Source organism: Ixodes scapularis, unplaced genomic scaffold (assembly GCF_016920785.2).
Source record: "Ixodes scapularis isolate PalLabHiFi unplaced genomic scaffold, ASM1692078v2 PGA_scaffold10__122_contigs__length_95168666, whole genome shotgun sequence".
Lineage (NCBI taxonomy): Eukaryota > Metazoa > Arthropoda > Arachnida > Ixodida > Ixodidae > Ixodes > Ixodes scapularis.
In genome coordinates this window covers 43,488,986-43,516,879 of record NW_024609836.1, presented here as the reverse complement: position 1 = coordinate 43,516,879, position 27,894 = coordinate 43,488,986, and the positions used below count along the sequence as shown (strand labels likewise).

General features: G+C 47.7%; 1 protein-coding gene across 1 annotated transcript; it reads left to right on the top strand.

Annotated features, from left to right (window-relative positions):
• Positions 1-376: 376 nt before the first annotated feature.
• LOC8041604 (serine palmitoyltransferase 2) lies at positions 377-26,901 on the top strand. Its single transcript, XM_002414813.4, has 10 exons — positions 377-723; positions 7,700-7,873; positions 10,335-10,489; positions 12,386-12,531; positions 13,640-13,858; positions 15,788-15,893; positions 17,003-17,222; positions 18,466-18,728; positions 21,518-21,647; positions 26,267-26,901. The coding sequence occupies exons 1-10, from the start codon at positions 625-627 to the stop codon at positions 26,351-26,353; spliced, it is 1,599 nt and encodes a 532-aa protein (XP_002414858.1). The 5' UTR covers positions 377-624; the 3' UTR covers positions 26,354-26,901.
• Positions 26,902-27,894: the final 993 nt, after the last annotated feature.

Sequence of the window (27,894 nt, the reverse complement as noted above, 5' to 3'; positions counted from 1 at the left end):
CATTGCCACTAGTTGCGTGCAGTACAGGCGAAGGCAACGCCAAGCGAGGGGAGAAAGAAGAAGCACTACAAGGGCTGAGGAGGAGCAGAGAAACCTCCTTTGCTCTCTAACGTTCCTAGTGCTTTCCCTTTCTCCACTGCCCTCCTCTCCCCTCTGGCCTTTTCTCTTCGCCTGGCCTCGCTTGTCCTCCACTGCACACAACTAGTGACACGGAGCATAGTTTAATGTTTTTATGCCTCTGTAATCTCACAACCTAAATTCCCAAAGTTTTGGGTAGCTTATAAAGATAATAATAGAATAAAATAATAAAATGAGCATATACAGTGCTATTTCAAACTGCCCAAGGAAGTACACACTTTTACCTTCTGAGCACCGTGTATAAGCCGCTGAAACTCCAGCGTGCCTCTAGGTTTGCAGGCTGGCGCGCGCGCGGTAGACATCGACCATCACTTGCGTCAGCGCGCCAGACGGAGAAACGGAGATATGAGCGGCTAGGTCAGGTTCCGTCGCGCCCGCCTGCCGTCTTCGGTCTCCTCCCAGTTTGACGAGAAAAAAAAAAATCACACTTTCATTAGAAATTTAAAGCAAATCAACCTTGAAGAAACTGCACGATCGGCGGCGACCATGGGACTCAAAGTAGAAGACACTGCGATCCTGGACAAGGCGCCCAACTGCTGCAACGGAGTTTCGCACACCGGATCGCCCAAGACCGGCGACAGCAAGGTAGGTACTCGTCGCCCTGCCACTATAGAAATATATATATATATATATATATATAAAAAATATCTGGGTTAGGTCGGAGTCCGTAAACGTATTGCAGGTATGACACTCTTGACCTCGCATACCCCTCTGGCCTGCAGATAAAGTGTAGGTGTGCGGATATTGGCACCTCCGTCGCAATTTCGGCGTGGTGACGGCCGTCGGCTCAACGTGGTCACTGGACAGATGTCCCGTTTGATTCGTGACCGCATTACTTCGGTCTCCGGTATCGTCGGTGGGCGATGAATGAAATGATGCAGTGACGGAACGCCCTGGGGTGTCTGAGCGCCGGTCGTAGCAACGGCAATTGCACGACGTGCTAAAAAAGTTGGAAAAAAAAGAAGAAGAAAAAAAAAGTGCGAGTTTGACAAAAGCGGCGAGTGTCGTCGTCTTTTTGTGTGGCGAGCGAGCGGCTATACCGACGTGTCACGTCCTGGTAATATGACCCCCCTCCGTCCTGCACCGCACCTCGTGAAGCCGTCGTGGTGATCGCGAGCTTGCCGCTTCTATTCCATAGTGGCACATCCGGTGCGCTCATGCCAAGGCGCGCGACAGTGTTTCGATAACCCAAAATAGATCGAGAAAAAAAACAACACAAGAAAGGACTCCCCTCTTTCTCCCCCCTCCCCTCTTTTCTCGATAAGCCCGATTTTATCTGCTTTTCGTTTTACCATTGCTAAACAGACCGACACACTTCCTCAGTATACGCAGAGCCCTCCACGAAGGACTTTGAAAAAATACTTTTTTCCCGCTCGTTAATATTTACGAGCTTAGTCCTCGTAATCCAGCTCATAGATGGGGGGCCGCCAGCTTGCCTTGGGGGTTCTGTCCCACGACAGCACGCGAGAACGGTTATCACAAAAAAACGGGGAACGTTCTTGGCAGTGAGCTTGGAGCTTGGGCTTGGCAGATAGTCCACTGCCCGAGCATCACCTTTCAATGGCTTATCGGGTTTGTGGACTGGAGTGCACGACTGACCACGGAAGCCGGCATTGGGAGGTTTTTCCCTCTCTGATATCCGACAGACGTGAAATCTAAGGAGGACTGTCCAAATCAGATTAATCTCTGGAATTCCGTTAAGGGTGTTCTGATCCGCTTTGAAAGTGGCGTTACCCGAGCGGGACAGCATGAAGACACGAGACGCGTTGAACCCGAAATTTGGAGCAGATAGCCTTTCTTTGGTAGCAATGAATAGAGTCGAACGGTACTGTTATCGGAGGTAATCTAAACACAAAACTTCCGACCAGATAGCTTTTGTACGGTATCAGTGAAGAGTACAAAGGATTGTTGTTCCACTACTGCTGTTGGAAGGTGACGAGCATTCTCGTTGCTGTGTCTGCGTGGCCCACAGGGTGTTCCCCCAAAAAATTCACGGGGTTTTTTTCGCCGTTAAAATACGCCGAACGCTCATTCTTTGCTCAAATGTAACGCCATACTTCGTTTCACCCTACGATGGACTAGAGGCCAAAGCTACGGACCGCCAGATTCAATCACAATCCTTTTAGAAATTGTGCGGTATTTCGCTTCGATGACCGTATCGGTGCCCGCGTCTCAAATCACTGATGGGGGGACGGGTGGACAGTGGTTCGAATCGAAGAGCACTGAGTGATTCAACAATTTTACATCGCAAAGAGAGCCAGGACATACAGGCTCTTTGCAGAGTCGAGGCCATAGAAATGATGCGGCGCTTTTGGATTCGAGCATTATTCGTCGACCCCTAGTCAATGTTAAGCGTGCCATAGTATAGCGTGGAACGTGATTGGATTTGGCGGCCCGTGGCTTTGGCCTTTAGTCCATCGTAGGATGAGACAGAGTATAGCGAACCAGATGCCAAAAGTTCACAACAAACTGTTATCTCAATAAAAAGTTGCAGGTGATTTTCCGGAAAGTTCAACGGGACAATAGGGCCCTTTTTTTCCCCGTTTTCGGTAACTGGTGCCATTGTGCTCCATATATTTGAGAGCGATGTCGGCCGCCATTCTCCCATTTAAAATTTCAGAAAGTCGCTTGTGTCTTTTGAAGAAGGTGACGGTTCATTCTGAAACTTTGGCTTCTGGTTTGGACCACTAGCGCTACATTTGGCCAGAGAATGAGCATTCAGTGATGCATAGTTAATTCTTGTAATGAAAAAAAGCCATGTAATTTTTTTTTGTGACATCCCATACATTGCAGGGTGTTTTTCTTTAGACTGGAAATGATAACAATAAAAAAATAGGGGTACTCAAATGCTATCCACTTGGGTGGAAGCCAGAGCACGTGCAGAATGGGACAATTAGCGGCCTAAATAGCACTAAATGACATTTTAAAACTAGTTAGTGCTTGCTCATATAATTTTTAAAAAGTTAATTAGGGAAATAATGAGAGCATATTTTGTGCACGGTGACACTGCTTGTGCAGCCATATTGCGATGCCTAGCTGTTTTTCTGTCCCCTTTCCCCTCTCTTTTTCTCTCCCTCTCTTCACTCGCAATATCCTTTCTGCACGAACCTCGGTGCTCTGCTGTACCGAAATTTGGGTGTCGTAAGATGGCGTCGGAGCCTACTGGTTGGATGGTAGCGCCATAAAAATGCGGAGCCGTATATGCAGAGAGTTTGGTCAATGGGAGGCGCGGGCAGAGCCAGGGCGTGCACCAGACTCAGAAAGAGGGCTTGGCATGCTCTTTCGACCAACCAGAAGCCGAAAAGAATCCCCTAGCGGTGGTAGCGAGAAACAGTTCTGATCGAAGGTCTATGTTCGTATATGGTTTTAATAAGTGCGTAAGAGTGAAGTGTAGTAACCCTTTGTGTTTGAAAATAGGGTCCACGTGTTGTTTCGATCATCATCATGCAGAAAGATGTAAAAAACGAATGCGCCGCTCAACTCTGTTTTGCACGGACAGAGTGTGACCGCTCGGACGGCAAATTCCCGGCCCTCGGCGTTTGGCGTACAGATTATGTCGATCGTTCCGGTTGTCGCACTCTTCCACCATCAGTTTCGATGAGCGTGATTAAAACATCACGTGTACCATATTTTCAGTCATCGAGAGTTACTCCAATGCAGTTATCAGGTTTGTTTCTCGCGACCACCGCCAGGGTATTATTTCCGGCTTCTGGTTGGTCACATTCGAATTTCTGAAGACGACCTGGAACACGCCGAGCCCGCTTTCGGCCAATGGCGCCTCCTCATTTGTCCCCTATACTTCCCAACGAATGGCCAAACTCTCTACATATACGGCTCTGTAAAAATGAAGCCTGTCCAGCATGGTTCCTTTAGTATCCAGGGCCTTCAGAGCTAGTCAACCTTTACAGGGTGATTAGACAGTTAAGGTGTCTGATTGGCCAGGAAATGAGGCTGATCGGCCTTTAAGTCTGGCTGATCGGCCAGTAAGGGCAGCTGATTGGCCCAAATGGTGGCTGGTTGGCCTTTAAAGGTGGCTTGTTGACCAGGAAATGGGGTTGATTGGCCTGTAAATGTGACTGATTGCCAGGAAAGGAGGCTGATACCCCTGTAGAGGAGGCTGACTTGCCTGTAAAGGTAGATGATCATCTTGTAAAGGTGGCTGATTAGCCTGTAAAAGTGTCTGATTGGCCTGTAAAGGTGTCTGATTGTCCAGTAGAGGATGTTGATTGACCAGGGAAGGTGACTGATTTGCTCATGAATGATGCTGATTGGCCAGGAAAAGAGGTAGATTGACCTGTAAAGTTGACTGATTGGCCATGAATGGAGGCTAGTTTACAAGTAAAGGAGGCTGACTGGCCTGTAAAGATTATTGATTGGTCAAGAAAGGAGGCTAATATATTTATTTCAAATACCCTCAGTGCCATTATTGCATTGCAGAGGAGAGTGGGTTACATGCAAAAAACAACAAATTCTAATTGACCTGTAAAGGAGGTTGATTGGCCAGGAAATGAAGACAATTGGCCCTGAAGAAGCCAAGTTTCTAGTGGAATGTCAACAGCAGCTCTGAGGCTCCCAGGACATTCTTTTCCAACTTCTTTTCCTGGCTAATTATCCATAGCTAGCCTTCATATCCACGTTTCGTCCGCATATTCCATGCACTGGTTTTTGGCGAGACAAAAAGCGGAGGAGGCAAGCATGCGACAGGAAACTGGCAGACAGCGTTGTTGACAGTTTCAAACGTGGTCCCGTGGCGCTTGGTGGGGGTGAGTGGCCCCCCACACTGCAGCAAGGTGGATAAGTCGAGTTTATCTTTCAGTGTTTATTCGGTTTGGGAAATACTAATACAGTCGGATGTGATAGATTCTAAGCTTGCACGATTATCTCAGATTCCAGTTTCTGTGTGGCGTGAAACGTTCCACAGCCATTTGCAGGCAGCCCTTGCGGTGCCGTCTAATCCAGCCAAGCGAAAGCAGGAACAGTGAGATAGTATTTATTATTTTTTATGCATAGTATTGTTGAAACATTTCCTTTGTTCAAAGCTAAGTGATACTCGTTTCATTGATTTTGTGCACTATTGTATTACCTGTTTTGTTTTTTTTAAATCTTGAATTTATGTATTTTATTATCTGCCCTTTCTAATAATAATTGGGGGTTGTGTGGATATTCATACAGCGTGTAGTTGGTCAGCCATTTTAAAGATGTAACGAGTCACTCGCTGTAGATGAGAAATTTAGCCAGTGCAGTACAACCGCTAGCCTGGGGTCTTTAACGTACACCACGCAGTAGTGATACACGACCGCACGCCGGTACGATGCTCATCCAGATCGAAACGGGCAGGGGTGGGGTCGAGCCCCTGGATCCTGGGTTCTGCAGCGCGAGCTTTCGCTTTGCGTGTTCCGAGCTGGTGTGCGCTAGTCCACTCGGCCACCGACCCCCTTACTCAATGCTCTAACGAGCGCATGAGGTACTCTCTAGGTGAAATAGAAAATTAATAAAAAGCGAAGTTCTGTCTTGCTGCAGCTGCTTCGAAATGTGGCATGTGTCACAGATGGTGCTTACAACCTGTACTCCCTCCAATGAAAAAAAAAAAAAAAAAAAAAAAAAAATGGTCCTTTCCGCCACTACTGTGGCAAAGGCAGTGAGTGATAACGCAAAAGGTGATGCAACATCAAACTAAATGCAATTGCAAAGTAAAAAAAAAAAAAGAAAAAAAGAAGAAAGAGTGTTTGTTTGGGGCTGCACCGACGTCGGAAAGCCAAGTTCCGATTGACTCCGACGGAGGGATAGCGTGTAGGCCTCAGTGCTGGCTATTTTGAGGTATACTTACTATCTGGATTCATGGTTTTGCGCAAAAAAGACGGACACAAGAGAGAGAAACAAACACGAGCGCAGGTCAATCTACTTCTTTTCCTGGCCAATCAGCCTCCCTTACAGGTCAATCAGCCCCTTTTTCCTGGCCAATCAGCATCATTCACAGGCAAATCAGTCACCTTTCCTGGTCAATCATCATCCTCTACTGTACAATCAGACACCTTTACAGGCTAATCAGACACCTTTACAGGCTAATCAGCCTCCTTTACAAACCAATCATCTAGCTTTACAGGCAAGTCAGCCTCCTCTACAGGGGTATCAGCCTCCTATCCTGGCAATCAGTCACATTTACAGGCCAATCAACCCCATTTCGTGGTCAACAAGCCACCTTTAAAGGCCAATCGCTCGTGTTTGTTTCTCTCTCTTGTGTCTGTCTTTTTTGCGCAAAACCATGAATCCAAACTTTCACCAACTCGCCCAACAGCAAACTATTTTACTACCCACTATCCTTCAATTGGATCCAATCGGAGCTCGGCGTTGTGACGTACCCGCAATGCCCGTTCGAGAAGCAGCCAAACCCTGCACTGTGCATAGCCGCTGGCAGAATGAGATGGGCAAGGCATGTCTTTGGAAGCTTCGTGCCTTCCGCCGTGCTTTGACCATGTGCGCACGCTCGAGGGGCATGAGACGCTGAAGCGTTGTCGGAGGTAGTAAGCTTGCGCTGGAGGTAGGACAACCGAAGCAACTACCTTCCATTCTCACCTTGCCTCTGAGCATAGCGTTTCTTGCATGCCAGCTTAACAAAGGCAATGGACCTAAAAAAAGAAAAAGGGTTTTTCTACCTGGTTACGACAGGCTCGTCTCAAAATAAAAATCTGTCAAACAAAAAAAAAAAAAACAATTTTTTTTTCTCAGTATTTGTCACGATACAAATTTGTCGATTTGCGGGTGAAACCGAAGTTGTACCACTGTGGGATGACGGTGATAGCATTTGTATCGAACCTCTGTGTGCTCTCTGGGTTTGCTGGACCTCGATGCGCACACTGGTTAGCTACAAACACTATCGTCATCATCCCACAGGGGTATAGTTTTGGTTTTGCCTGCAAATCTAAAACTTTGTATTGTAACATACATATTGGGTAAAAATGCATTTTTTTTACAGCAAAGCTGTTATGCGCTAGAATCTGGGAAAAAATGCATCCGTGGATGTTGATAGCAAACTCCCCATTGGTCGTGGCAAGTATGAATAAATACAAATAAAAAGAGGGGGCAACCAGCGTGAGTCAGCCTTCCTTGGCATTATTAGTAAGTGAGGTCCTGATTCCTTGTTATCATCAGGTATCGTCCTCGAGGTCGTCCTAGAAGTCATCCTTGAGGTCGTCCTAGGGGCTGTCCTCGAGGTCGTCGTAGAAGTCGTCCTTGAGGTCGTCCTAGGGGTTGTCCCCGAGGTCGTCCTAGAAGTCGTCCTTGAGGTCGTCTTAGAAGTCGTCCTAGGCGTCGTCCTAGAAGTCGTCCTCGAGGTCATCCTAGAAGTCACCCTCGAAGTCGTCCTAGAACTTGTCCTTGAGGTCATCCTAGACAGTGTCCTCTAGGCATTGCCTAGACGGAAAAATAACAGCTTCGCTGTTCCTCCATCCTCACGTGAGGTGGAAGGGCTCTACAGTTTTTTTAGGTTTAGTGTTTTTTGAAAAGGCCTACGTCACAACTGTAGGCTGCATTTGAGTTTGAAACGAGGCTCTCTTTCTTTCAGGATGGGAAGCAGGCCCGGCGGAAAGGGAAGGACGACTTTGAGGAGACGCCGCTGCTCATGGCACTGAGCACCTACCTGAGCTACGTCATTCTGGGCATCTTCGGACACATCCGGGACTTCATGCGCTCCGTCGGCCTGGAGGAGATTCGCACGGCCACGGAGAAAGACCGGGAGGTGGGTGGCGACCCCCCCCCCCCCCTCCGCCCACCTTTGGGGTCGCGGATTTCGCTCATGTTGGCTCTGAAACCGGCATTGCTTTGTGAGGGGTTCAGCCTAAATGGGTCATTTGTACTCTATCTTGCTCAGGGCAGATCTTATCGGTTTGTAATCGGTTGCAGTAATAATATTCATAATAATAATACAAAATTGACCTATTATTGTGAGAGTCACGGTACCGGGTCAGTCCAAGCCAAAGTTTGTTTGCTTGTCTGACTGAAACCCAGTCGCCAGTGAAAGCTGGAACCTCAACACAACGTGATTTGACACATTATGTAAGTGTCAGTAATTCAAAGCTACAAATGTTGCATATGTCTTAGCCACAATAATGATAATAATATTAATAACAATAATTTTATACAGGAGGAACGCAAAGATGACACAAGGCTGGTTTGTCAAATGTGACAAGGGCTTTTGCAACTGAACCAGGGAAGCACTGGTGACAAGATTGTTTAGTAGAAAAAAGCAACATCACAAGAACGCCAGAAGACTCGAGGAGATGTTCACTTGAGTTGTTGCAATCCAAAAATAAAAGAAATCACAAAGGTATAGTAATAATAATAATAACACTAATTACAACTTTATTCGCTTACAAACATCACCAGATGAGAGATTTGCGGGCCCGCGAAAGTTTATCAAAAGGCTTGTGGGACTTCGCAATTAATCACACTAGGAAGTATTCACTGGTGGCCATAGTTGTGTGTACGACTGCTGAGCGCGTGCTCACGGCTAGGGTGCCTTTATGTGCGCTTTGCTTAGGGTGGTGGCATCTCGCCATTTTGTGCCATCATTTATTTGTATTTTTTGTTGAGAAGCGCGTGAAAGAGCATGTCCCCGCACGCGTTTGTGGCGCTGACTGTGCTATAGCGAATTTTGTTTTCGTTGATTTCTTTGTATTTTCCCCGTGAGCGCGTGCTGTCGGCATCGGGTACTACAAAGGGTGGCATCACCCTAAACAGAAGGACATTGATGCACCCTACTCACGGCGAGCTTCCACGGTTCTTTTGCAATGTGCATTCCACACCATCAAGAGTGCCGGTCTTAGCAACCTATTAATGTGAGCTCGTTCTGAGCATGTGCTCTGGACAGCACCCACAAATATGGCGCCCAGTGAATACTCCTTATAATGACATTAATGATACACTACCATTAACATTATTGTCATTATTCTTTGTTTGTCCTGTTCAGAAAGGGCATTAGAACTAAAAGGTTGAATAAAATAAAACGAGGAAACGTTTTGACAGGACATAGGAAGCACCGACATTACACGAGCAATACAAAACACAACGAAAAACAAAACAGGAAAACCCTTCAGCCTGCCACCAATAACGCGGAACGGATTGGGACAAAAGCGCCGGAGGCTTGTCAGTGTCACTCCGGCCTGTCACCCTGTCAATGTCGCACAATAATATCAGATGTGTTGAAGTAGAACTGAATTGAAGCAGGGAAGGACAGTACATATTTTAAGTTACAAAAGTTACAAATATTTTTTTTATTATTATTGCGTTATCTGGATGGTGTTTTCTTCAAAATTTGGGCACGCGTAAAAGCCTTGTCAGTAGCCCCTTAACTGAAATATCAGTAATTTCTGATTGATTACCACAACTGTTCCGATTCTGCCCTTCTAATTTAATGTCTGTAAGCTATTCTTTGTATAATCATTGACATCTTAAGAAACGTGGGGCATGACTCCTTATCTTTATGCTTCTTGCATTGTAATTTATTGTTTGGCATTCTTATCCAATAATAATGCAATCTCATTGGCCGCTTAGCGATAAGATGATGCCTGAGACTCACACCGTGCCTTGTGTTTCTTAAGAAAAACTGCGAGGTTCTTGAATAAATAAAAAAAAAAGACAAGACGAGTTAGAGGTGAACTGTTACATACTTTTGTCCCGTGAATTCGAATATCACGAGCATTTGACCCGAGCGTATCAATAGACACACAGAAAACAGGAAAACCAGCCGCCAGGTGTAACGTCGTACCCGAAGGTTTCAACTGCCTCGCACTTGTTGCTTGTGAGGGAATGCATGCAGCATTTCTGACTGTTCGGGTAAGGCTGGTGAAAGGTGTGGAAATGTCGGGATCATCTTCCTTCCACTGAATGCGACAAGAAGGAAGGGCTTCGGCGCTATTTTGAAAGTGCCGTTGTGGCTACTTGGCACATCAGTCGAAAATATAATTTTGATATTTGTGATCCTGGAGGCCAAATGAAGACGATTTAGTGTTTGTTCTCGAATACAGAACGGCTTGGTTTCTTTTTGAGCCATCAGCGATTCTAGTGTGTTTTGTTCCAGCTTGTCTCACGTTTTCTCTTGAACTCGAGCTCTGCTCGGTTTTGCTTGGTTTCGTAACGTCCCATATTTGTGCCAGATAATTTGTTTGCAACCTTGCTCGGTCTCTTTGTCTCGGGCGCAGGGTTATGTTCCACTCTACCAGAGTTTCGAGAGCTTCTACACGCGGAACGTGTACCGGCCGATCCGCGACTGCTTCAACCAGCCGATCTGCAGCGTTCCCGGAGCTGTCATAGACCTGGTCGATCGCGTCACCGACGACAACAACTGGACGTTCACGTGAGTGGGCCGCGCTCTTCATCAGTTTCCACCATGTGTTGACGAACACTCTTCATTTTCTGTTTTGCTTATAATTTAAACGGACAGAATCTGACGCTCTCCAAGTTTGGTCGTAATGCGTGAGTGTCGGATTAGCATTGGTATTAGAGGGCTGCGACCTCTTTATGCTCTGGTTGAAGCTATGTCTTACCCGAGACTGGGGGGCAGATAGGAGAGCTCAACAAATGAAACTTGACTTCAGCAAGAAAAGAAAATTAGGCACGTGAGGTTGACCTTCACTCAAAACGTGGCAACGCTCGTTCACGCCAGTGATGAGAAATTTAGTCAGCGCACTACAACTACTAATTTGGGTCTATAGCTTGCGATTACACGAACGCACACTAGTGTGATGCTCATCCGAATTAGGATGGTTGGGATCGAGGATCAAACTTTGTACCGTATAGTGATGGTTGGCCATTGCGTTCACTGCTGCGTTAGACCAACACCACCTGGAAAATTGGCTGCATGTTTGGCCATTCTGTTAAACGTGTTTATATGCAGTAGCTTTATAGGGTGGGTGGCACTCTTAGTTCGGGTGGTGCCTAGGGCAGGATTTTGAATGAAAACGGATTACGTCACACCATTGTCCTTTTGTGATACTGTGCTTGCTTCCCTTCAGCACCATCTGGATACAAAGCCCTTGCACTGAATTTTTCGGGTCAGCAAGGAAAGGGAAGCGCACATTCCTGCCTTTTCCAATACTTGTTCTGTGCACTCTTTCTACACCACCTGTTTCTGCTCCTCTCTTTCATGCCCTTTCCACCCCTCTTTGCTCTGTGCGCTTTCTCACGCCACCTGCTTCTGGTCCTCCCAATCCTGCGTGTTGGATCTGTAGCTCATTCAGCACCGCACACAGCTTCCACGCTGGTGACGAATTCAATCCCTAACATCAACTGCCTTTTTTTTTTTTTCAAAAATCTTTTTGCGGTTATTGGTTGTCCAATTTTCACATTTCATGCTTACGCGGCTCCTGACGTCGGTTGGACCTATAAAACTACCTAAAAACAGCCTCCTTTTCCTCTATGAAACATTCTTACACTATACTTTGTTTCATTCTACAATGGACTGCACTGGACACTGTAAGCCATTGGAGTCAGACCAGCGCCGAGCGAGCGCCACATTTTGGGAGGGATGCAGCAACGCATCGGGCACATAGTCACGTGATGCGTTCAAAGTGCTGAATTGGCTGGGTTACCTCGTACCGTCTGCTGCAGTCCATCACGAGGTGAAACGAAGTCTAGGACAGTGCCAACTCGGCAATTGGGCTCCAGTTCGACACCTAGCGTCCTTCAAGCACTGATTGAACACGAGGCCCAGCCGATTGCTGACACAGTACCCATGTCCACTTTGTGTCTGTGCTCGGTCTCGCTGTGATGGCGTCAAGATTCTACTGTCCTTGATTACTCCAGGTCGTAGGTTCCTGAGCTGTTTCCCTAGGAACTCTGGTGTACCCCAGAGAACATTCAGGGGTTCCCCAGAGTACCTTCAGGAGTTCCCCAAGTACCTTCAGGGGCTTCCCAGAGTACCTCTGAGGTTTCCCCAGAGCTCACGAAATTTCTCAACCAACCTTGCCCCTAACTAAAGAGGTTTTCTAGTTTGAGCACTTATTTAGCAGATGGATACTATTTACTTAGGCATTACTATGTGCCCAACACTGTCTAGTGTGCACATTATTGCTTACAAGGCTTGTAGACTCCTGTGCTGCTTTACTGTATTGCATTAGTGCCTAGGCCAGGAGAGGTTGCTCAAGGTAGACGAAATTGAGGACCCCTGCTCTAGGCGGCGGTAGTTGCACTGGTACTTGTGTGAAGCAGGTTTGGGTTGATGTCGCTTGTCGTCTCCCCTTCCTCCGCATAGGATGCCTGGCACGGTGACGAAGGCGATCAACATGGGCTCTTACAACTACCTGGGCTTCGCTGAGAACTCCGGTCCTGTTGTGGACGAGGTGGAGAAGGCCATCCGCCGGTATGGCAGCGGCACCTGCAGCAGCCGACACGAGCTGGGTGAGGGTCGTGATTGAGTCGGAAACGTGAAAATTGCCATTTTCGTGACCCTGGAAGCATCCAAACTCCAAAAGTGGCTGCCAAACACTGTGTTTTCAGGCTGAAAACTTAAACCAAGCATATTAAAGGCATTTTTTTTTTCCTTTTTTTTTTTTTTTAGTTTTGCAATTGGCATGTTTATTGCGTCCTCAAATGAGGTCTGTCGACTTCCACCCGACAAGATCATGGAATTGTCGTGCCTTCGTCTGCCGCGATCCTGGCGGTGGCGAGGCTGCAGAGGTAGATGCAGCAGATGACTGTTTTGCTTTATGTTGCTCTCTGGCTTGATAATCCGCGAATGCTCCAGCAGAAATGAGTTGGGACGCTGTGACGGCGGCTTAGTCGGAACTTTTGTGACCAAGTGCCAGGAACGTGGCATCCGACGGCAGGATACCGGCTCTCGCGGTATAATTTGTTTCCACGTTTGGATCACTTTCGTCACATGGGTGGCATACCTTGGAAAAACTAATTCATTGGCATATTCGCTCGCCTCGGTTAGCCTCACCCTCGGGCGTTAGCCGAGGGTTGCCAAGTTCGTAAGCCTCGAAAACTTGGTGAGTTTGAAGTCGAGTGACTTGTGTGAGTTTGGTGTGGGGTGCGATTTGGTGAGCTTGGGGAGTTTGTGAATTTGGCAAGTTTGCGAGTTTGGCAGTGAGGGATTGAATGCGAGTGTGGCCGTGAGGGTGAGCGAGGTTTGACTTTGTTTCTTGACGTGTGTTTAAAGGTGAGGGAAATAATATGTTTGGTTTTGGGCTGATTATGAGTGAGTGAGTTCAAACCTCTGGTGGACGGTATAGGGCGCCGAGTACGCCAATTGACTTTGCGTTCGAGGCACCATACCTCTACAAAGAAGTCGTCGTCCTCGAGATGACGTTGTATCATGCACGTGTCTGTCTGGCACATTCCATGTGGCTCCTGTGACCTAATTTTCTGTTGTATGTTGCCACTCTGGGACCACTTTCGATGCATGGACGGGGTTCAAGTCGTCAGTCAGAGACGCATTTCAGGCACCCCACCTCAACAAAGAAGTCGTCATCCTCAAGGTAACGTTGCGACTGGCCGTTCGCAGGCACACTGGCGATCCACCAGGAGCTGGAGGACCTGGTGGCCCGCTTCCTCGGGGTGGAGGCCTGCATGACAGTGGGCATGGGCTTTGCCACCAACTCGACCAACATCCCGGGCTTGGCCCAGAAGGGCTGCCTCATCCTGAGCGACGAGCTTAACCATGCCTCCCTCATCTTGGGCTGCCGCCTGTCCGGGGCCACCATACGTGTCTTCAAGCACAACAGTGAGCGGGTTCCCTTCGCTTGTTCAGTTAATTTTTGTCACCTACTGGGATTCGAACGGCGGGGCGTCTCTTTCCGACGTCCGGCCTTCAGCACGCGCTCGTTGCCTTTTATTGTGCTGGGGCTGCGCGTGACCGCTCGATGCTCGCGCGGCTCCGAAGCGTCGTTGAAGGTAGGAGGTTTGCACTGGAGGTGGGACAATCGCAGAACCTCCCTGCCATTCTCATCTTGTCAGTGACTGTAGTGTGTGCATTATTGTTTACAGGGTATCGTCTGCCTCTTGGATGGCAGATAAACAATGTTTATCTACCATTCTGCGCATATAAACATTCCTCAAGATTGAAAAGTCTGAGGAGCTCTGCCCTACAGGGTGTTTCAGCGAAAGCTTTTGAACACACCTAAAACAAAGGTGTTAGGAGAAAAAAAAAAAACAAAAAAAACGGAACTCTTTCCGGGAACAAACTGCCAGCCACGGCGGATGTCGAGGATTGAAAGAAGACATGCTAATTAGTAGCTAAACGATCGAATGAAATTTACGAATGCACTTTTTGAGTAGTGAAGAAATAGATACTGTAAAGTACTGTAAGAGCACACTCCCCCGAGAGATATCCCATGCCGTTTTTCTGGCTAAATGTTTGTAACGTACTAGTCCCGAAACATCGCCCTCCGCCCATTCCCGTCTGACATTGCGCAATGTCCGAAAGGAATTGCATCAAATGTGCAATCTGCGGTACCGGTACGTGCAACAAGCGGGTTCGCTGCGGGTTCCCATGTTTTTGTCTTCAACCTGCACATGCATAATTCATTCCCGCAACATAGGAGTTCCCGCGCTTTTTTGTCCGCGATCTACATGCATGATACCGGTTCCCGTGGAGTGCAAGTTTAGCCGGTTTCTGTGTGTTTATCGCACCGTGCAACACGAGCGCCGCATCCACAGTCTGCGGCATCCTTTTTCATGACACGAGCGCTAGAAGCTGATTCCCGCGTGTTTATCGCAGTGTGAAACGCAAATTTCCAGCTTCCGCAATCTGCGGTATCGGTTCCTGTGTCACGTGGTTTGTGGCGGGTGTCCCTTGTGTTTATCATTAATTTTTGATTAAGTTTTGCTGTCTCATCCGCGAAGATAGCCACCTCATGTTTGTCACGATTTATCTCTTGATTTTGGCTGGGCTGGATTTTACGGTATGGTTCCAATGAGAAGCTTGCTAAGCACCTTTAAAAACCACTATATCAACTCATTTTAGAAAGATTCATGACAGGGCAGCATTTCACAACAAAAAAAAAAGGAAAAAAAACCCGCTCAATTTGGGTGCATTTTTAGGTTTTGGTTTCGTATTGGAACACATCTTTGTGCCAGCGGTCCTGCTCCCCTGTGGCCGAGATGTACAACACATGTGCACCCTACTTCCCTCCATCCTAAGAGGAAGGCAAGGCGGTAGCTTCGCACTTTGGCCACCAGGGGACAGGATTGCTGGTGCAAAGATGCACTCTGACAAAAAACCAAAACCGAAAAACTCTAGCGTTTTTTCAAAACGCCGTAAATTGCCGCCTTGCCTTATATATTTCTACAATAAGTTGATGAAGTGCTTTTGGATGATGCTTAACAACTCACTCATTGGGACCCTATGTTCATTTTCATTAATTACGAAGCTATTTACTAAAACTTAGTTAATTGTTTAGCTAATTTGAATGTTTTCTGCTATCCTTGATGTCTGCCGTCGCTGGCAGTTTGTTCCCAGAAGGACTTTCTCTTTTCTCAAACACCCTATATTTGGGGAGTTTTGAAATCCTTCGCCGAAACACCCGACTTACTACTGCCTTCGGTAAGTCGTAGCCTCTAACTATCGTCGGTAAGTTACGTGGCGAGATATGGCAGAGCGGCGGGGACCCTCACGTTGAGACTTGTACCGAGAGTCTGTACGGGTTTGCAGACATAGCGGACCTGGAGAGGAAGCTGAGGGACGCCATCGTGGGAGGGCAGCCCCGCACCCACCGGCCCTGGAAGAAGATCGTGATCATAGTTGAGGGAGTATACAGGTGAGAAAAGAACGAGGCGCGAACGGCGCAAAGAGGTCGCAATTCTTTCCCTGATGCCGTGTCGGACCGAAAACCATGAAACGGTTTTGTTAGTGTCGCGAAAGCGTTCCCAGCTCTGCGGCGTACTGTAACTTCGTTTTGTGCTTTCCACGCCGCGAAAAACGTGGCCCCTGGCAAGATCGGAATGGCAGAGAATCTTTTTCCGGTGCCCTGACCCCATTGCGAGCTCCTTCGCCTTCCGATGTATCGTCGAAAGTAGGAAGTTCGCGCTGGAAGCGGCACAACTCCTTGCTGTTTTCATCCTGTCGGCGACTCTAATATAGTAGCTGTTTGGGAGGATTTGTGGCTGAGCGTGTTAGTGCACAGGAGCTCGGAGCTCATGAAACAAAGGCTCACAATAGACCTTTCGCTAAATTATTCAGGCATCAAAGGGAACGTTGGGAACGCTGGTACATCTGGCTGCATGTGCTCGCATTTCCTATAGAAATGATCAGAAGTAAATGACCAACATAAAGCGTCCATGGAACGTGCGTGCGAAGTGCCATTTGTTTTAGATTTTTGCTTTCGAACAGTTAGTGCGGAAGACGCCAGCACGTGCAGCGCGTGTACCTACGTTCTCGGCATTGTTTTCGATGCTTCGGTAATTCAGCAAAACGTCTATTCAGAGCTGAAGGATCCCTAGTTCGATCCCCGCCCCGGCCCGTTTCGATTTGGATGAGCGTCATACTGGCGTGCAATCGTACTCTCTATCGCGTGATGCCCCATAATGACCCTGGGTTAGCCGGGGTGCTGCACCGGCTAAGTTTGTCGTCTGCAGCGGTGGCACCAGACACCCATTGGGGCCGACTGAAGGCCCGTTCGCACTCGCGTTTGCCTAGGACTGAGTTCTTATGATCTCTTATGACGAGAGAACAGGCTGGCACTATCTACAAGGTGGGCCTGGAACTGCACTTCGCTAGGGCGAAGTTTTTGCGGTATTTCTGGGGAAAAGCTGTATACACTATCTATGAGAAATGGTTGTTTAGAACATTGTGCGTGAACCAGCGTTAACTTACTGCTGTCTAAACATACACACATCACGATTACTTTGCCGTTTTGCGCTCGTCCAGCATGGAGGGCTCGATAGTGAAGCTTCCGGAGATTGTGGCCCTAAAGAAGAAGTACAAGGCATACCTGTACGTGGACGAGGCGCACAGCATAGGAGCCATGGGCCCCACCGGGCGCGGAGTCGTGGACTACTTTGGCCTGGACCCCCGTGACGTGGACCTGCACATGGGGACGTTCACCAAGAGCTTCGGGGCGGCCGGCGGATACATCGCAGGCTCCAAGGTGTGAATCTGCGGGCCTTTTTGTCGTAGAGTTTGTGTGAAGCGTCTGGAATGGAAGGTGTTGCTGTATTCTCTGTGATAGTTTCGCCCAGTGTCCTTTCCTAGTGCGTCGAGAGCTCCAGATATCATTAGGTAGCGTTTTTCTTCCGCTCGAATGGTAGGTCACTGGTGCAGGTAGTTATGCAAACAGGTTTCCCGGAACTAGTCTTGAATCTGCCAGCAGCTGTAACTCATTTAGCGAGAAAATCTGGGCAATGGATGTTGTGTAAAAGGAAAAACATTTGCGCAACTTGCAGAGCGTTACGGCAAAACAAACATGTGTCGTCTGCTTTCTTTTTCCTTATTTCTATCGCTTTCTTTCTCACTCACTGTCTTGGCACCACCGATGTCGGCGTTTATGATTTGCCAAACTCCACTCCCATCTGTACGCCGTCATTTTTAACGAATAGCCTTTGTCTACAAACGCGGTGATGACGGTACAACCGTCGAGAAGAAACGCGTAGGTTTCCGCTCTGCTACGCTCAACGTTCTCACAAATAAGGACGACTCTAATGGCCTCGCTGCCAACTGCCGATGTCGCAATATTCGTAGAGCCACGAATTGAATGACCTCCCTGCCGTTCTTATCTTGCCAGCGACTACGCCATACTCTTAGTATGCCGCTTCTTTAACGGGGACACTCTTTGCCCTTTGCCGGTGACAAAGGAATAAATATAGGCATGCGAAACCCCCTCAAACGTTTTCTGCGACGCCAGTGGGGTGCTTGGAGTGCGTCTCGGACCGTTGCATCTACCGTCCCGTCCCACTTCCTCGTCGAAAGTGGCCTCAAAGTGGCAGTAGGTCGTGCCACAGGAGCCGGCGGGTCCTGCCCTTAGACGTCGCCATGCTCGCAGTCGGTTGTCCGGATGCCGGCGGAGAAGGCAACTTTGCAGCCAGCCTTACGGCAGAAGAGGCGTCTGCTGCACCCACCTCCGCCGCCCTGACACTGCCGGAATCGCGGCAGTCGACGGCGTGACACTCTCGCGGCGTCGTCGGACGGAAATGGAGGGACCAGTTTTGAGGACGCGATGAAACGAGAGAGGTGCTTCGGGCGGCGCAGTATGACGATACGGTTCCAGACGAGCTAATCTAAGGACCGTGTTCTACCCTAGTTAGTCGAGCAACCCTCGTTTTGTTCGAGTGGCATTCCGCCGTACCGTTTGGGCGTCCCAGCAAACGTTTCTCGCGTCTCCTCTTGGCCTGCAGGCGGTGGTGGACCACCTCCGGGCAGAGTCGTACAGCTTCTGCTATGCGGCGAGCATGCCGGCACCCGTGGCCCAGCAGATCATCTCGACGTGCCGCGTCATCATGGGGGAGGTGGGGTCCGGGGACGGGCAGCGGCGCATCGAGCGGCTGGCCCGCAACACGCACTACTTCCGGCGGCGGCTGAAGCAGATGGGCTTCATCATCTACGGCAACGAGGACTCGCCCGTGGTGCCCCTCATGCTGTACCTGCCTTCCAAGATAGCGTAAGGCCCTCGAATCTTCTTTGAACGCCAAGCGCACTACTGTAAAATCCCTGGGAAGCTGCTACCCCACTTTTGCCAAAACCTGGGTTAATCTAGACGTGGGTACTTGTTTGGTCAATTCGGGCTCTCAACATATAATCTGCAGAATTCCCAAGTTTTGGGAATATTACTGGTGGGCGCTTGAACAGAGTGGGTGCTTCCGCGGTATTTTACGGTAGATTCTGTTTGTTTCAGTGAACTGCAGTTGTGAAGTTGTGAAGTAGTATAATTTGTCCTACCCTTTTGTTTCAACCAGTGCAAAAAACAAAAAAAATTAAAAAAGAAGGACGAGTTGTGCATTGCAATTGCCTGCAAGTTGAGATGTTGAGGTTGGTCAGGTCTCGGATGGAGACAGAGATGCTGCACATGCCAATGATTATGTAAGCAACAAGGATTTACGAAAATTTGAAAAGCCCAAGTCAGCTTTTGTACCATGTTCCAATTTACACAGTTTATGACTTGACTGTGAAAAAAAAAAAAAAAATTATGTATTTAAACTGATTTATGCTCCTGATTGTTCATTATTTTTACCGTAAAATACAGCAGAAGTGCCCACTTTGTTCGAGCACCCACTATTAACATTTTCCAAACTTGTGAATTTTGCAAATTACATGCTAAGTGCCTCGTTTGACCAGACATGCACCCTTGTCTAGATTAACCCAGTTTTCAGTGAAAGTGGGGTGAGCAATTCCTTGGTATTTTACAGTATTTATATGTATAGATATAATCTGAAAAAACTCTAATTCAGGGACAATTTATTTAAAACCCAATTTCTTCCCGATTAACAGCTTAGAACAAAGTGCTCCCCCCCCCCCCCCCCCCCCCCGATTTTGAAAAATGAGAAAACTCAAAAACGAAGGGCCCTAATTATGTGTAGGCAGTGTTGTAGGCATTACCGAAAAAACAAAATATGTTACTCGTTAGTACTTGCAAATAAAAGAATGCTTTACCCATCTACGTTACCATTACCGATAAGAAATAATGCACATTCCCTTTGCATTGCTTTTCTTTCGACACTGGGACAATGGCATTGGGTGTCGGGGTTTTGCTAGAGTTGAAGTGTTAGCACGGGGAAAAGAGAGGAAAAATTGGTAAGGTCTGGAATTCATGCAACTCGGCACCTAGAAACACACAAAAAAAATTAAGTGTACTTTATTTTGAAGCCTTGAGAAGATGTAACAGGTAACATTCCTATGTTACCCGTTACTCGAAATAAGTAACAAAAGTATGTTATCCGCTACTGCTCTGAAAATGTGACAAGTATGTTGCAACATTATCGGAAGAAGTGACACGTTACTGGCAACGTCTTTACTTGTAGCGCGTTAGTGCCAACTCTGCACGTAGCACTCCACGTTTTCGTTATACACTGATAAACTTCAAAAATTAATCCCCGGGCCGGTTTTCTCGAAACTTGGGAAACCCGGACGACCCCATATTGGAGCCACCCTTGAATGAGAAAAACCCAAGACTCGCGAAAAAGCAATCTCCATTTACGGCTTCATTTTACCCAAGACTTTCATCTGTCTGCATTGCTATTTTTCTTAAGGTCATGGTATTTGTCATGTTCCTGGGCGTGTTCCATCATCGTCGAACCAGTCGTACACAGAAAAAGCTGAGTGACTTGCGCTTTTGACGCTGCTTGATTGGTCCCATTAACTCGTAGCGCCGGCTGCGTCTGGACTTAAGCTGAAACGAAGTATAGTTACATTACTGGCTCGTAGCAGATTTCTGCAACGAACTTCCCGTGCGTTGCCATGAAAAATGAGTGCATGCGAGTGCTGCGTCGGCGCTCGGTCGAACCCCACCTCCTCACCAGTGGAGTCTCGGCCGTCGGCGAAGAAGAGGAGAAGAACGAGCAGTTGAGAGTGAAGAGCAATGTGAACTTAAGTGCACTCTACGTGAAAACTGGCACGTGCAAACATAAACCGATTCCCGGTCAGTATGTTTCGTAAGTTCCGAATAGCCGAAGTTGAAAATCACTCCGCTGTCTTTTTAGTCGTGGAACTGAACCCTTGGTGTGCAGCCGGAATGCTAGTTATGCAGTTCCGCTGCAAGCCTTCCGTCGCGTTTCAGGCTACTCATCTGGGACTCAAACTCGCCCGCCCAGGAACCGTAGGCTCAAATTTTGCCTCGCTTTCAACGAAATGGCTGGCATGCACTACCCGGACGTTTTGTTACTGCCGGTCATCCAGGAGTGAGTTTTGCGAATCTGTACCAAGACAAGTCTAGATGAGCTCTGTTAATTACCTTGTTTATGGGGTAACCGGGTTCCTAATAGTAGTCTTATGGGTTTCCCACGCTCCCAAGTTTCTTTACCTGTCCATGCCCCCAAGTAAAGGGTCTTTTCAGTTTGAACACTATTTTAGCACGTCTGAGCAACCCATTATTGTGTGGCTGCAAACCTAATGCTACCTAGTATTTGCATTATTGTTGCAAAGGCTCGTAGTCTTTTCCACCGCTTTGTTGCATTAGCACCATGATGGGGACGGGTTCTCCAGCTACAGATCGACGGGGGTGGGCATTCCTTGTGAGTGAAAGGTTTGAGAATGGATCCTGACCTAGCCGAGAGTGTGTCTAGCAGCACACAGTTTGCCAGAAGTTGTTGACAGTTGCTGTGCATTGCAAGAGGTTGTTCCGTCTTGCTCCACTTGATACGATTGATGCTGGAGTTTGATGCCGCACTCTTACTCACGAGAGAGCGTGGTTTGGTCTTGACGCGATCGCCAAACGTGTGGTGCTTTCTTTTGCAGCGGCCTGGTGCGCTACCTGATGAAGCGCGGCGTGGCGACAGTGGGCGTCGGCTTCCCGGCGACGCCGCTGCTGGAGGCCCGCGCCCGTTTCTGCATGTCGGCGTCGCACACCAAAGAAATGCTAGACCAGGTGGGTTGGTGCTCGGGCCGCTCTCTGCCGACTGGGCCGCCGAAAGTGCGATGCCCGTTATGTGTCTCTGACCGGTACGCTTACCCTGACCCCAAAAATGCAGTCCCCCGATTTTTACCCGACGACGACGTAGGAGCGTATTGCCGCCGAGAGAATGTTAAAGATTAAGGGGTCGTAGAAGCGGCGGAACGACGGATGGAGAGCAGAAGTGCACATCGCCGGCGTCCCGGTCCGTGGCTACCGGACCGGTCTGTTAACTGATCGGTTGAAGGGTTGGCTGCAGCGGAACGGGTGTCTGCTGCACTCGTTTTTGCCACGTCATCGTCGCCACAATTACGGCGACCAGTGACTTTCTCGACTTGCAACGTCGCGGAGCGTAAATCGGGCGAACGTAAAGAGGATCGTCCGTTCCTTTACACCGTGCTGAAAGTGCTACGAACGAAGCGTGTTGTCGCACTCTGCCATTGAACGGTGACTGGTCATTGAAAACTAGGCAATCCTTTATCTGTGTTGTAACATTATGCGAGGTCTTAACATCCTGGCAATGTGCGCCGGGTGCCTCGAGCAGACGGCAGCTTGCTGCATCGGTTTGTCGCAACGACGGATTTACGAGTACCGGTAAGAGCGTGTCGGCGTTGACACCGCTCCTGGAACGCGTCTTCGTCTGGTCTGCGTGGCGTCCCATTCCGCCTGTGCGTCCAGAGCAGTCCTGAAGTGGCAACAGACGACGTCGCCAAGCCCGGAGTGTCATGCCGTTGGATGCCGCGAACCCGGCAGTCGGTCGTAGAAACGCCGGAGAAATACTCAAGCAAGCGCGAGTGTCGCCACCGTCACGGTGTCTCAACTCCCGGCTGCTGGAGCTTCCGTGGACTATCGAGCTGGATAGCGACCCGCAGCGGAACAGGCGTCTGCCTCGGCCACCACTGCCGCTGCGGCACAGTCGGGTTCGCGGTTGGCGACGGCACGACATCCTTTTGGTTGCGGTAAACCCACTGCTTGGAGACATGTTCCAGACACTGTAAAGGCCTGCCCAAACAGGATACTACAAATATTGTTAGGCGATATGACTCCGGCACGAATCGTGCGGCGCTCCACTTCCGTCCGTTTTTTTTTTTTTTGCCGGTGGGAGAGTTCCTTTCGTCTAAGGTCGCCTGTGCCTTTCACGAAGGCCGTGAACATGCTCGTCACGTGAGTCCGGATGGCCACTAACAAGCTCTGTTGGTTCTTGGTCAATCGCTCATGGCCTCCACTGCTCTTCAAGTCTCGAAAATGGGGAAGGGAAATCTTACCCAAATAGATCCAAGCTACTCCAGCAGGTCATGTCACGTTATAACAGAGAGCGATGCTGGACGTGGGTAGGTTTTTGAACGCAAGGGCACAAAACCCTTATCCTGGAGTAAGATTGAATAAATTTTGGAACACGGCGAAGGATTCAAGGGCTCGGCTAGCCCTGCAGAACAGCGGACAGCATTGGCAGGTGGCATGTGACGTCAAGTCTGATGAGAACCGAGGTCACCGAAAAGTGGAGGAAGCGAGGAGGAAAGTCGTGATGCACGCTTGGCTGGTGTCCAAACAGACATCGAACTGCTGGGCGCTTCAATTTCCACGATTTTTGACGGAGTCGTGTCACCTCACTATTTTTGTAGTATCCTGTTTGGACAGGCTGGAATGTGGGTCTCTAGGGAACGAAGCCATGGGACATACAGGAGCGAGGACAGACGAGTGTGTGCAAGTTTTCGAAGCTTGTCTTGGTGTGTACTTGTATGCCAATGTCCCTATATGTTAGATGCTTTTTAAAGCGAAAGCCTTGCTTGTCCCATTACGCAAAAACGCGGCGGCGTTGTGCCCAAAAGATGGTCACACCAATACGTCATCAAGCATGTGCCTCAGAAATAAAACACAAAGAAAAGCACAAGAACGCAGATGCTTCGTCACGGAAGCCGTCGTGAAGCCGGCGGGGTTCGCCGCGCCTGCATAGTGGGGGACCTGGATATCACTGCCAGAGTGCCGTGTGAAAAAGGAAGACGTTGCACACTGCTTGTAGGAATGCGCTGCATGTAGGAATGCTTTTGCATTCCTACACTTTAACAGTCTTAAAGGGGCACTGACACTTCAAAATCATATTTTTTTTTATTATCCGAAACGATTGAAAACGATGCCGGGACATTACCCTCAAAATTTGAAATTTGGGAGTTCAGTATTTGTGAAGTAAAAAAACAATTTCCAAATGCCGAATTCGAAGTTCCCGCGCGATTGGCGCCGGTGCCTTGACGTCAAAAATCGCGGAGACCTGAGAGTCGACTTTCTTTCACCACTCCCTGCTGTTGCCATGGCGACCCAAAGCGAGGAGGAAAGGAGTGAGCGGCGGCGTTACGGCGGACCGGTTTTGAGCGGTGCTGCCTGTTTTCCGTTGGAGGATACAAATCCAGGAGACGGCACCACAACAAACTCCCGATTCTTGGTATTTCAAAAAGAAGGGCCGTAGTGCGTTCGCAATTGCGTTAAAAAACATGTTTTACGATTGCCGTTATTAAATGTTATAGAGATGTCGCCTACAAAGCTTCTAAATTTCCTGATTTTTGACGTCACCGATCAAAAGAAGCGAGGAGGCGAGAGGCGGGAAAATAAAACGCCAAAAATAAAAAGGCGCGCGTGCGCGCGGGAACATTTTTTTTCGCGATGCGTTTTTTTTTGCGTGTCTATGACTGCAACTTGCATCGTTTTAGACAATAAAAATAAATACGACCTTTGGGGTGTCAGTGCCCCTTTAAGTGCCTATATCAAATGTTTTTTTTTGTTTCCTTGAGAAAGTAATTTCTTATTTTAAAGGCAAAGATGACGAGTTGCTAGGAGCTATCTTAGCCACATTTAGTTTCCCTTCATGGCATTTTTACGGGAACAATGTGCCAAGAATGACATCCTGAAACCTGTGAGAAGCGCAAGTTCGTTTGATTCTTTTGCAGGGGTTATGGCAATGTCAGAACGCCGGACTCTGATTGAAGGATAGTGGGTAGACTTCAAGGCAGCTTGCCTTAAGGTCCTTCAATCAGAGCTCGGCATTCTGACGTCAGCACAAAACCTGCAAAGGGAGCAGACGAACTTGCGCTCCGCATATTGTAGTTTTGGACCCTGTTAATTTTTTGCTCGTTGCACAACAAAAGCCAGTGCCATGACATCGAAGCCTAATTTGTTGGATGTCGTTCTGGTGAGGAGACACAGTGGGGGTCTACTAGACCGAATATAAAAGGTACCTATGCACAGTGGACAATAGAACTAGTAATGTCCGCATTAAACCAGAGATATAGAAAGTGTGAGTTTGTAGCTAGAAGCATTCTCTAATGCTTCAAACTATAAAGCGTCGTAAATGCTGATTAATCACGATGCCTATCTAGTGTTCTACTCTTACCCTCAGAGTCCATTCCCATCATTTTTTTTTTCACTTGTTGTGTTGGCGTTAATCTGTATAAGTACTTGAGCACTTCGAATGCTGTATCATTGCCTGTCTAGTGAGCAAGTCATATAATAACAGCATCTTTTTTTTTTTTTTTTTTCTTTTTGTGCTTTTTGTCGCAGCAGGTATTAGTATTCTCTGCCGCCGTTCTCTCTTTTTTTTTTTCCTTATTGTGCATTGTTGTTTGCATGTATGTGATTTACTGCATTGTATTACCCACTCCTGTAAAAGCCTTGTCTAGGGCTGACAGTATCAATAAATAATAATAATAATAATAATAATAAAATCTGCAACTTCGAACAATCTCTCAGTGCTCGCAGATTGCATTCGAAAAAAAGAAAAGAAAAACTTGGGCATTAGCTTTTTCGTGTTGGCAGTTGGCCTCCAAAAAATGGTTGACGAGATTTTAACTTTTTGTTCTATTGGGTGCCCGGGGAAAGAAAGGGTAGCATTTTTTCCATCACCAAAATAAACTATGTGTCGCCAAATGGTCATTTTCCGCCCAGATATAGCACTAGCGATCTGGGCCAGATGCCAGAGTTTCCGAGCTTGCCGTTGTGGGATTAAAAAGTTACACGATTTTCGGACATTTTTAACAAGAAAATGGGACTCGTTCCCGGTAACCGACGCCGTTGATACCCATGTATTTGAAGGCTTGAAGGCTTCGCCAACCGCCATTTTTTCACTGAAAATTTCCGGAGAGGGCGAAGGCTGAGTATTCGGCGAACCATGGTTTGTATTTGCTGTGGAAAGAACACTATACTTGCTGACAGGTTAAGAGGTCAGGTGAAGCTTCTGCCAACTCTACTCTGCTAAAGCATGAAGAGGTAGGAGGAGTTTCCCTTGGACCCTAAACCTGTCACCGACTATGCGGAGAGGAAGTCATCTGCTTTTTGCGCAGGGATTGCGGTGACGTCAGAACGACGCCGAGTTTTGATTGGCTTTGATCGGAAGGATAGTGGACAGACCTCAATGCTAGATGCCTTGGGGTCTACCTATTACTTTTTTCAATCAGTCAATAAGAGCTTTGCATTCTGACATCATTGCAATCCCTGTGCAAGAAGCAGACGAACTTGCGCTCCACATTAATTGTTTCCCCAGACTTGGGTGCTGTTTTTGATCTGGAGACAGTACCAAATTAAAAAAAAAGAATTTCAATTTCCCGCAGGCTTTGAGCGTCATCGACAAGGCAGGCGACTACCTCTACCTGAAGCTATCAAAACGCAAGAGGACCACAGAAGAAATAGTCTACTAAGATGGCGTCCCGTTTCAGAAGACGCGGACCCCCACTTTTTCTTCTCGTCTTTTTCCCTCGCTGCTTTGTCAGGCTGGGGGAAAAAGTAAATCAAAATGGCAACAACAGAAATGCAGGAAGTGCCTGTGAGACAAACCTTCTCCCCAGGTGCGTCGTTTTTATCGACTGTTGCACCACCCATCTACCACGTGCATGTGAGCAGACTGTTGCGGACTGTTGCAGGCTGTGCTCTCCGGAGAGCTCAGTTCTTCCCGGCACATGCTTTGAAGCCACCTGTCACTGCATCGTCATGGCCTTTTCATCGAGCAAGCTTTGCTTCTGTGTGTTCCTGATGCAGCAATTTTTTTTCGTGGCTGGCTTTGACTTGTATATTTTTTTTTTTATATCACCTCTAGCAGTGCTGGAAGGCAAAAGAAAGGTATAATGGTGCAATGAGAAATGTACTTGGAAATAGTGGCTGCGTAGGGAACCAATTGAGCACTGCAGTGTTATACATTTCCAAAAAGAGCTGTGGCAGGTGTATGTAATAAAGGAGTTTTCTATGCTCAGGTGCTTTGTAATGTTGTTTTTACTGGACAAAGAAAAACAGCAACATCAATAAACAACTGAAAGGCTGAAAACCTGGATGGGGTGACAGAGGTAGAGGTTCCTTTTAGTTTTTGGGTAAACCGAAACAAAGGTAAAAATAACATCTTATATAATACGTATGGGTGCAGGAGAGCTGGTGACTGTTAACCATGTTGAATAAACCTGAGACTGGGCAGAAATGAACAAACAAGTCGAAGGAGCAGAAAAGGGCAGGACGTCGTCGTCCTCTCCTTTTCTGTTCCTTCGACTATGTGTTCGTTTCTGCCCCAATCTCAGGTTTATTCAACATGGTTAGCATCTTTTATTTATGTATATTGTGTGAACACAATTTTTAGTTGCTTTCGCCCAGCCCAAATCAATTAAAAAAAAATGTTTGTGATAGCACAAAAAGGGCAAGTAGACTGGGCAGGACAAGCACTTTGTCTTTCATGCAAACTATTTGTGATGCTTAACCCAGAGTCCCAGTCCATCAACATATATGGCTACTAATATTTTAAGACCTTTCATAGATTTATTCAAACATCAGTGGATTTATCAGGTCAGGGTATCGGGCATACTTGCCATCTATCTCTAGGATGGATTTGTTCAAGCTCTAAGGTGGGTTATTTTGAACCATAAAACTACTGGGTGTCCGAAGGAGCGGCCAGGCTCTTTAAATTGACAGCAAAATTTGGTTTCTTAACCTATCGCGCTACGACATTGTGCAGCGTTGCCCACAGATAGTGCATTTTTTTTGTAAAATTTGCATAGAGCAGATTTACCTGAGGAAAAAGTAAAGAAAGAAAAAAGCTTAGCTCCTATGGAAACGCAGCGAAGCCACCAGTCTTCTAACAATACGGCGCCGCTTCGCATAGGAGGCAAGAGATGGCCCAAGCGTTTGCGACACCAACTGCTGCCAACGAACAAGCATATAGTGCCGAGAGCTGGCGTCATTAGCAGACAATCTTTTTCAC

Bases quoted from the DNA above. Each gene is read 5' to 3' on its own strand.
- LOC8041604 (XM_002414813.4), top strand. From the start codon at position 625: ATGGGACTCAAAGTAGAAGACACTGCGATCCTGGACAAGGCGCCCAAC. The intron at 18,729-21,517 runs GTAAGGCCCTCG...TTTCTTTTGCAG, and splicing joins TACCTGCCTTCCAAGATAGC to CGGCCTGGTGCGCTACCTGA. The intron at 21,648-26,266 runs GTGGGTTGGTGC...AATTTCCCGCAG, and splicing joins CCAAAGAAATGCTAGACCAG to GCTTTGAGCGTCATCGACAA.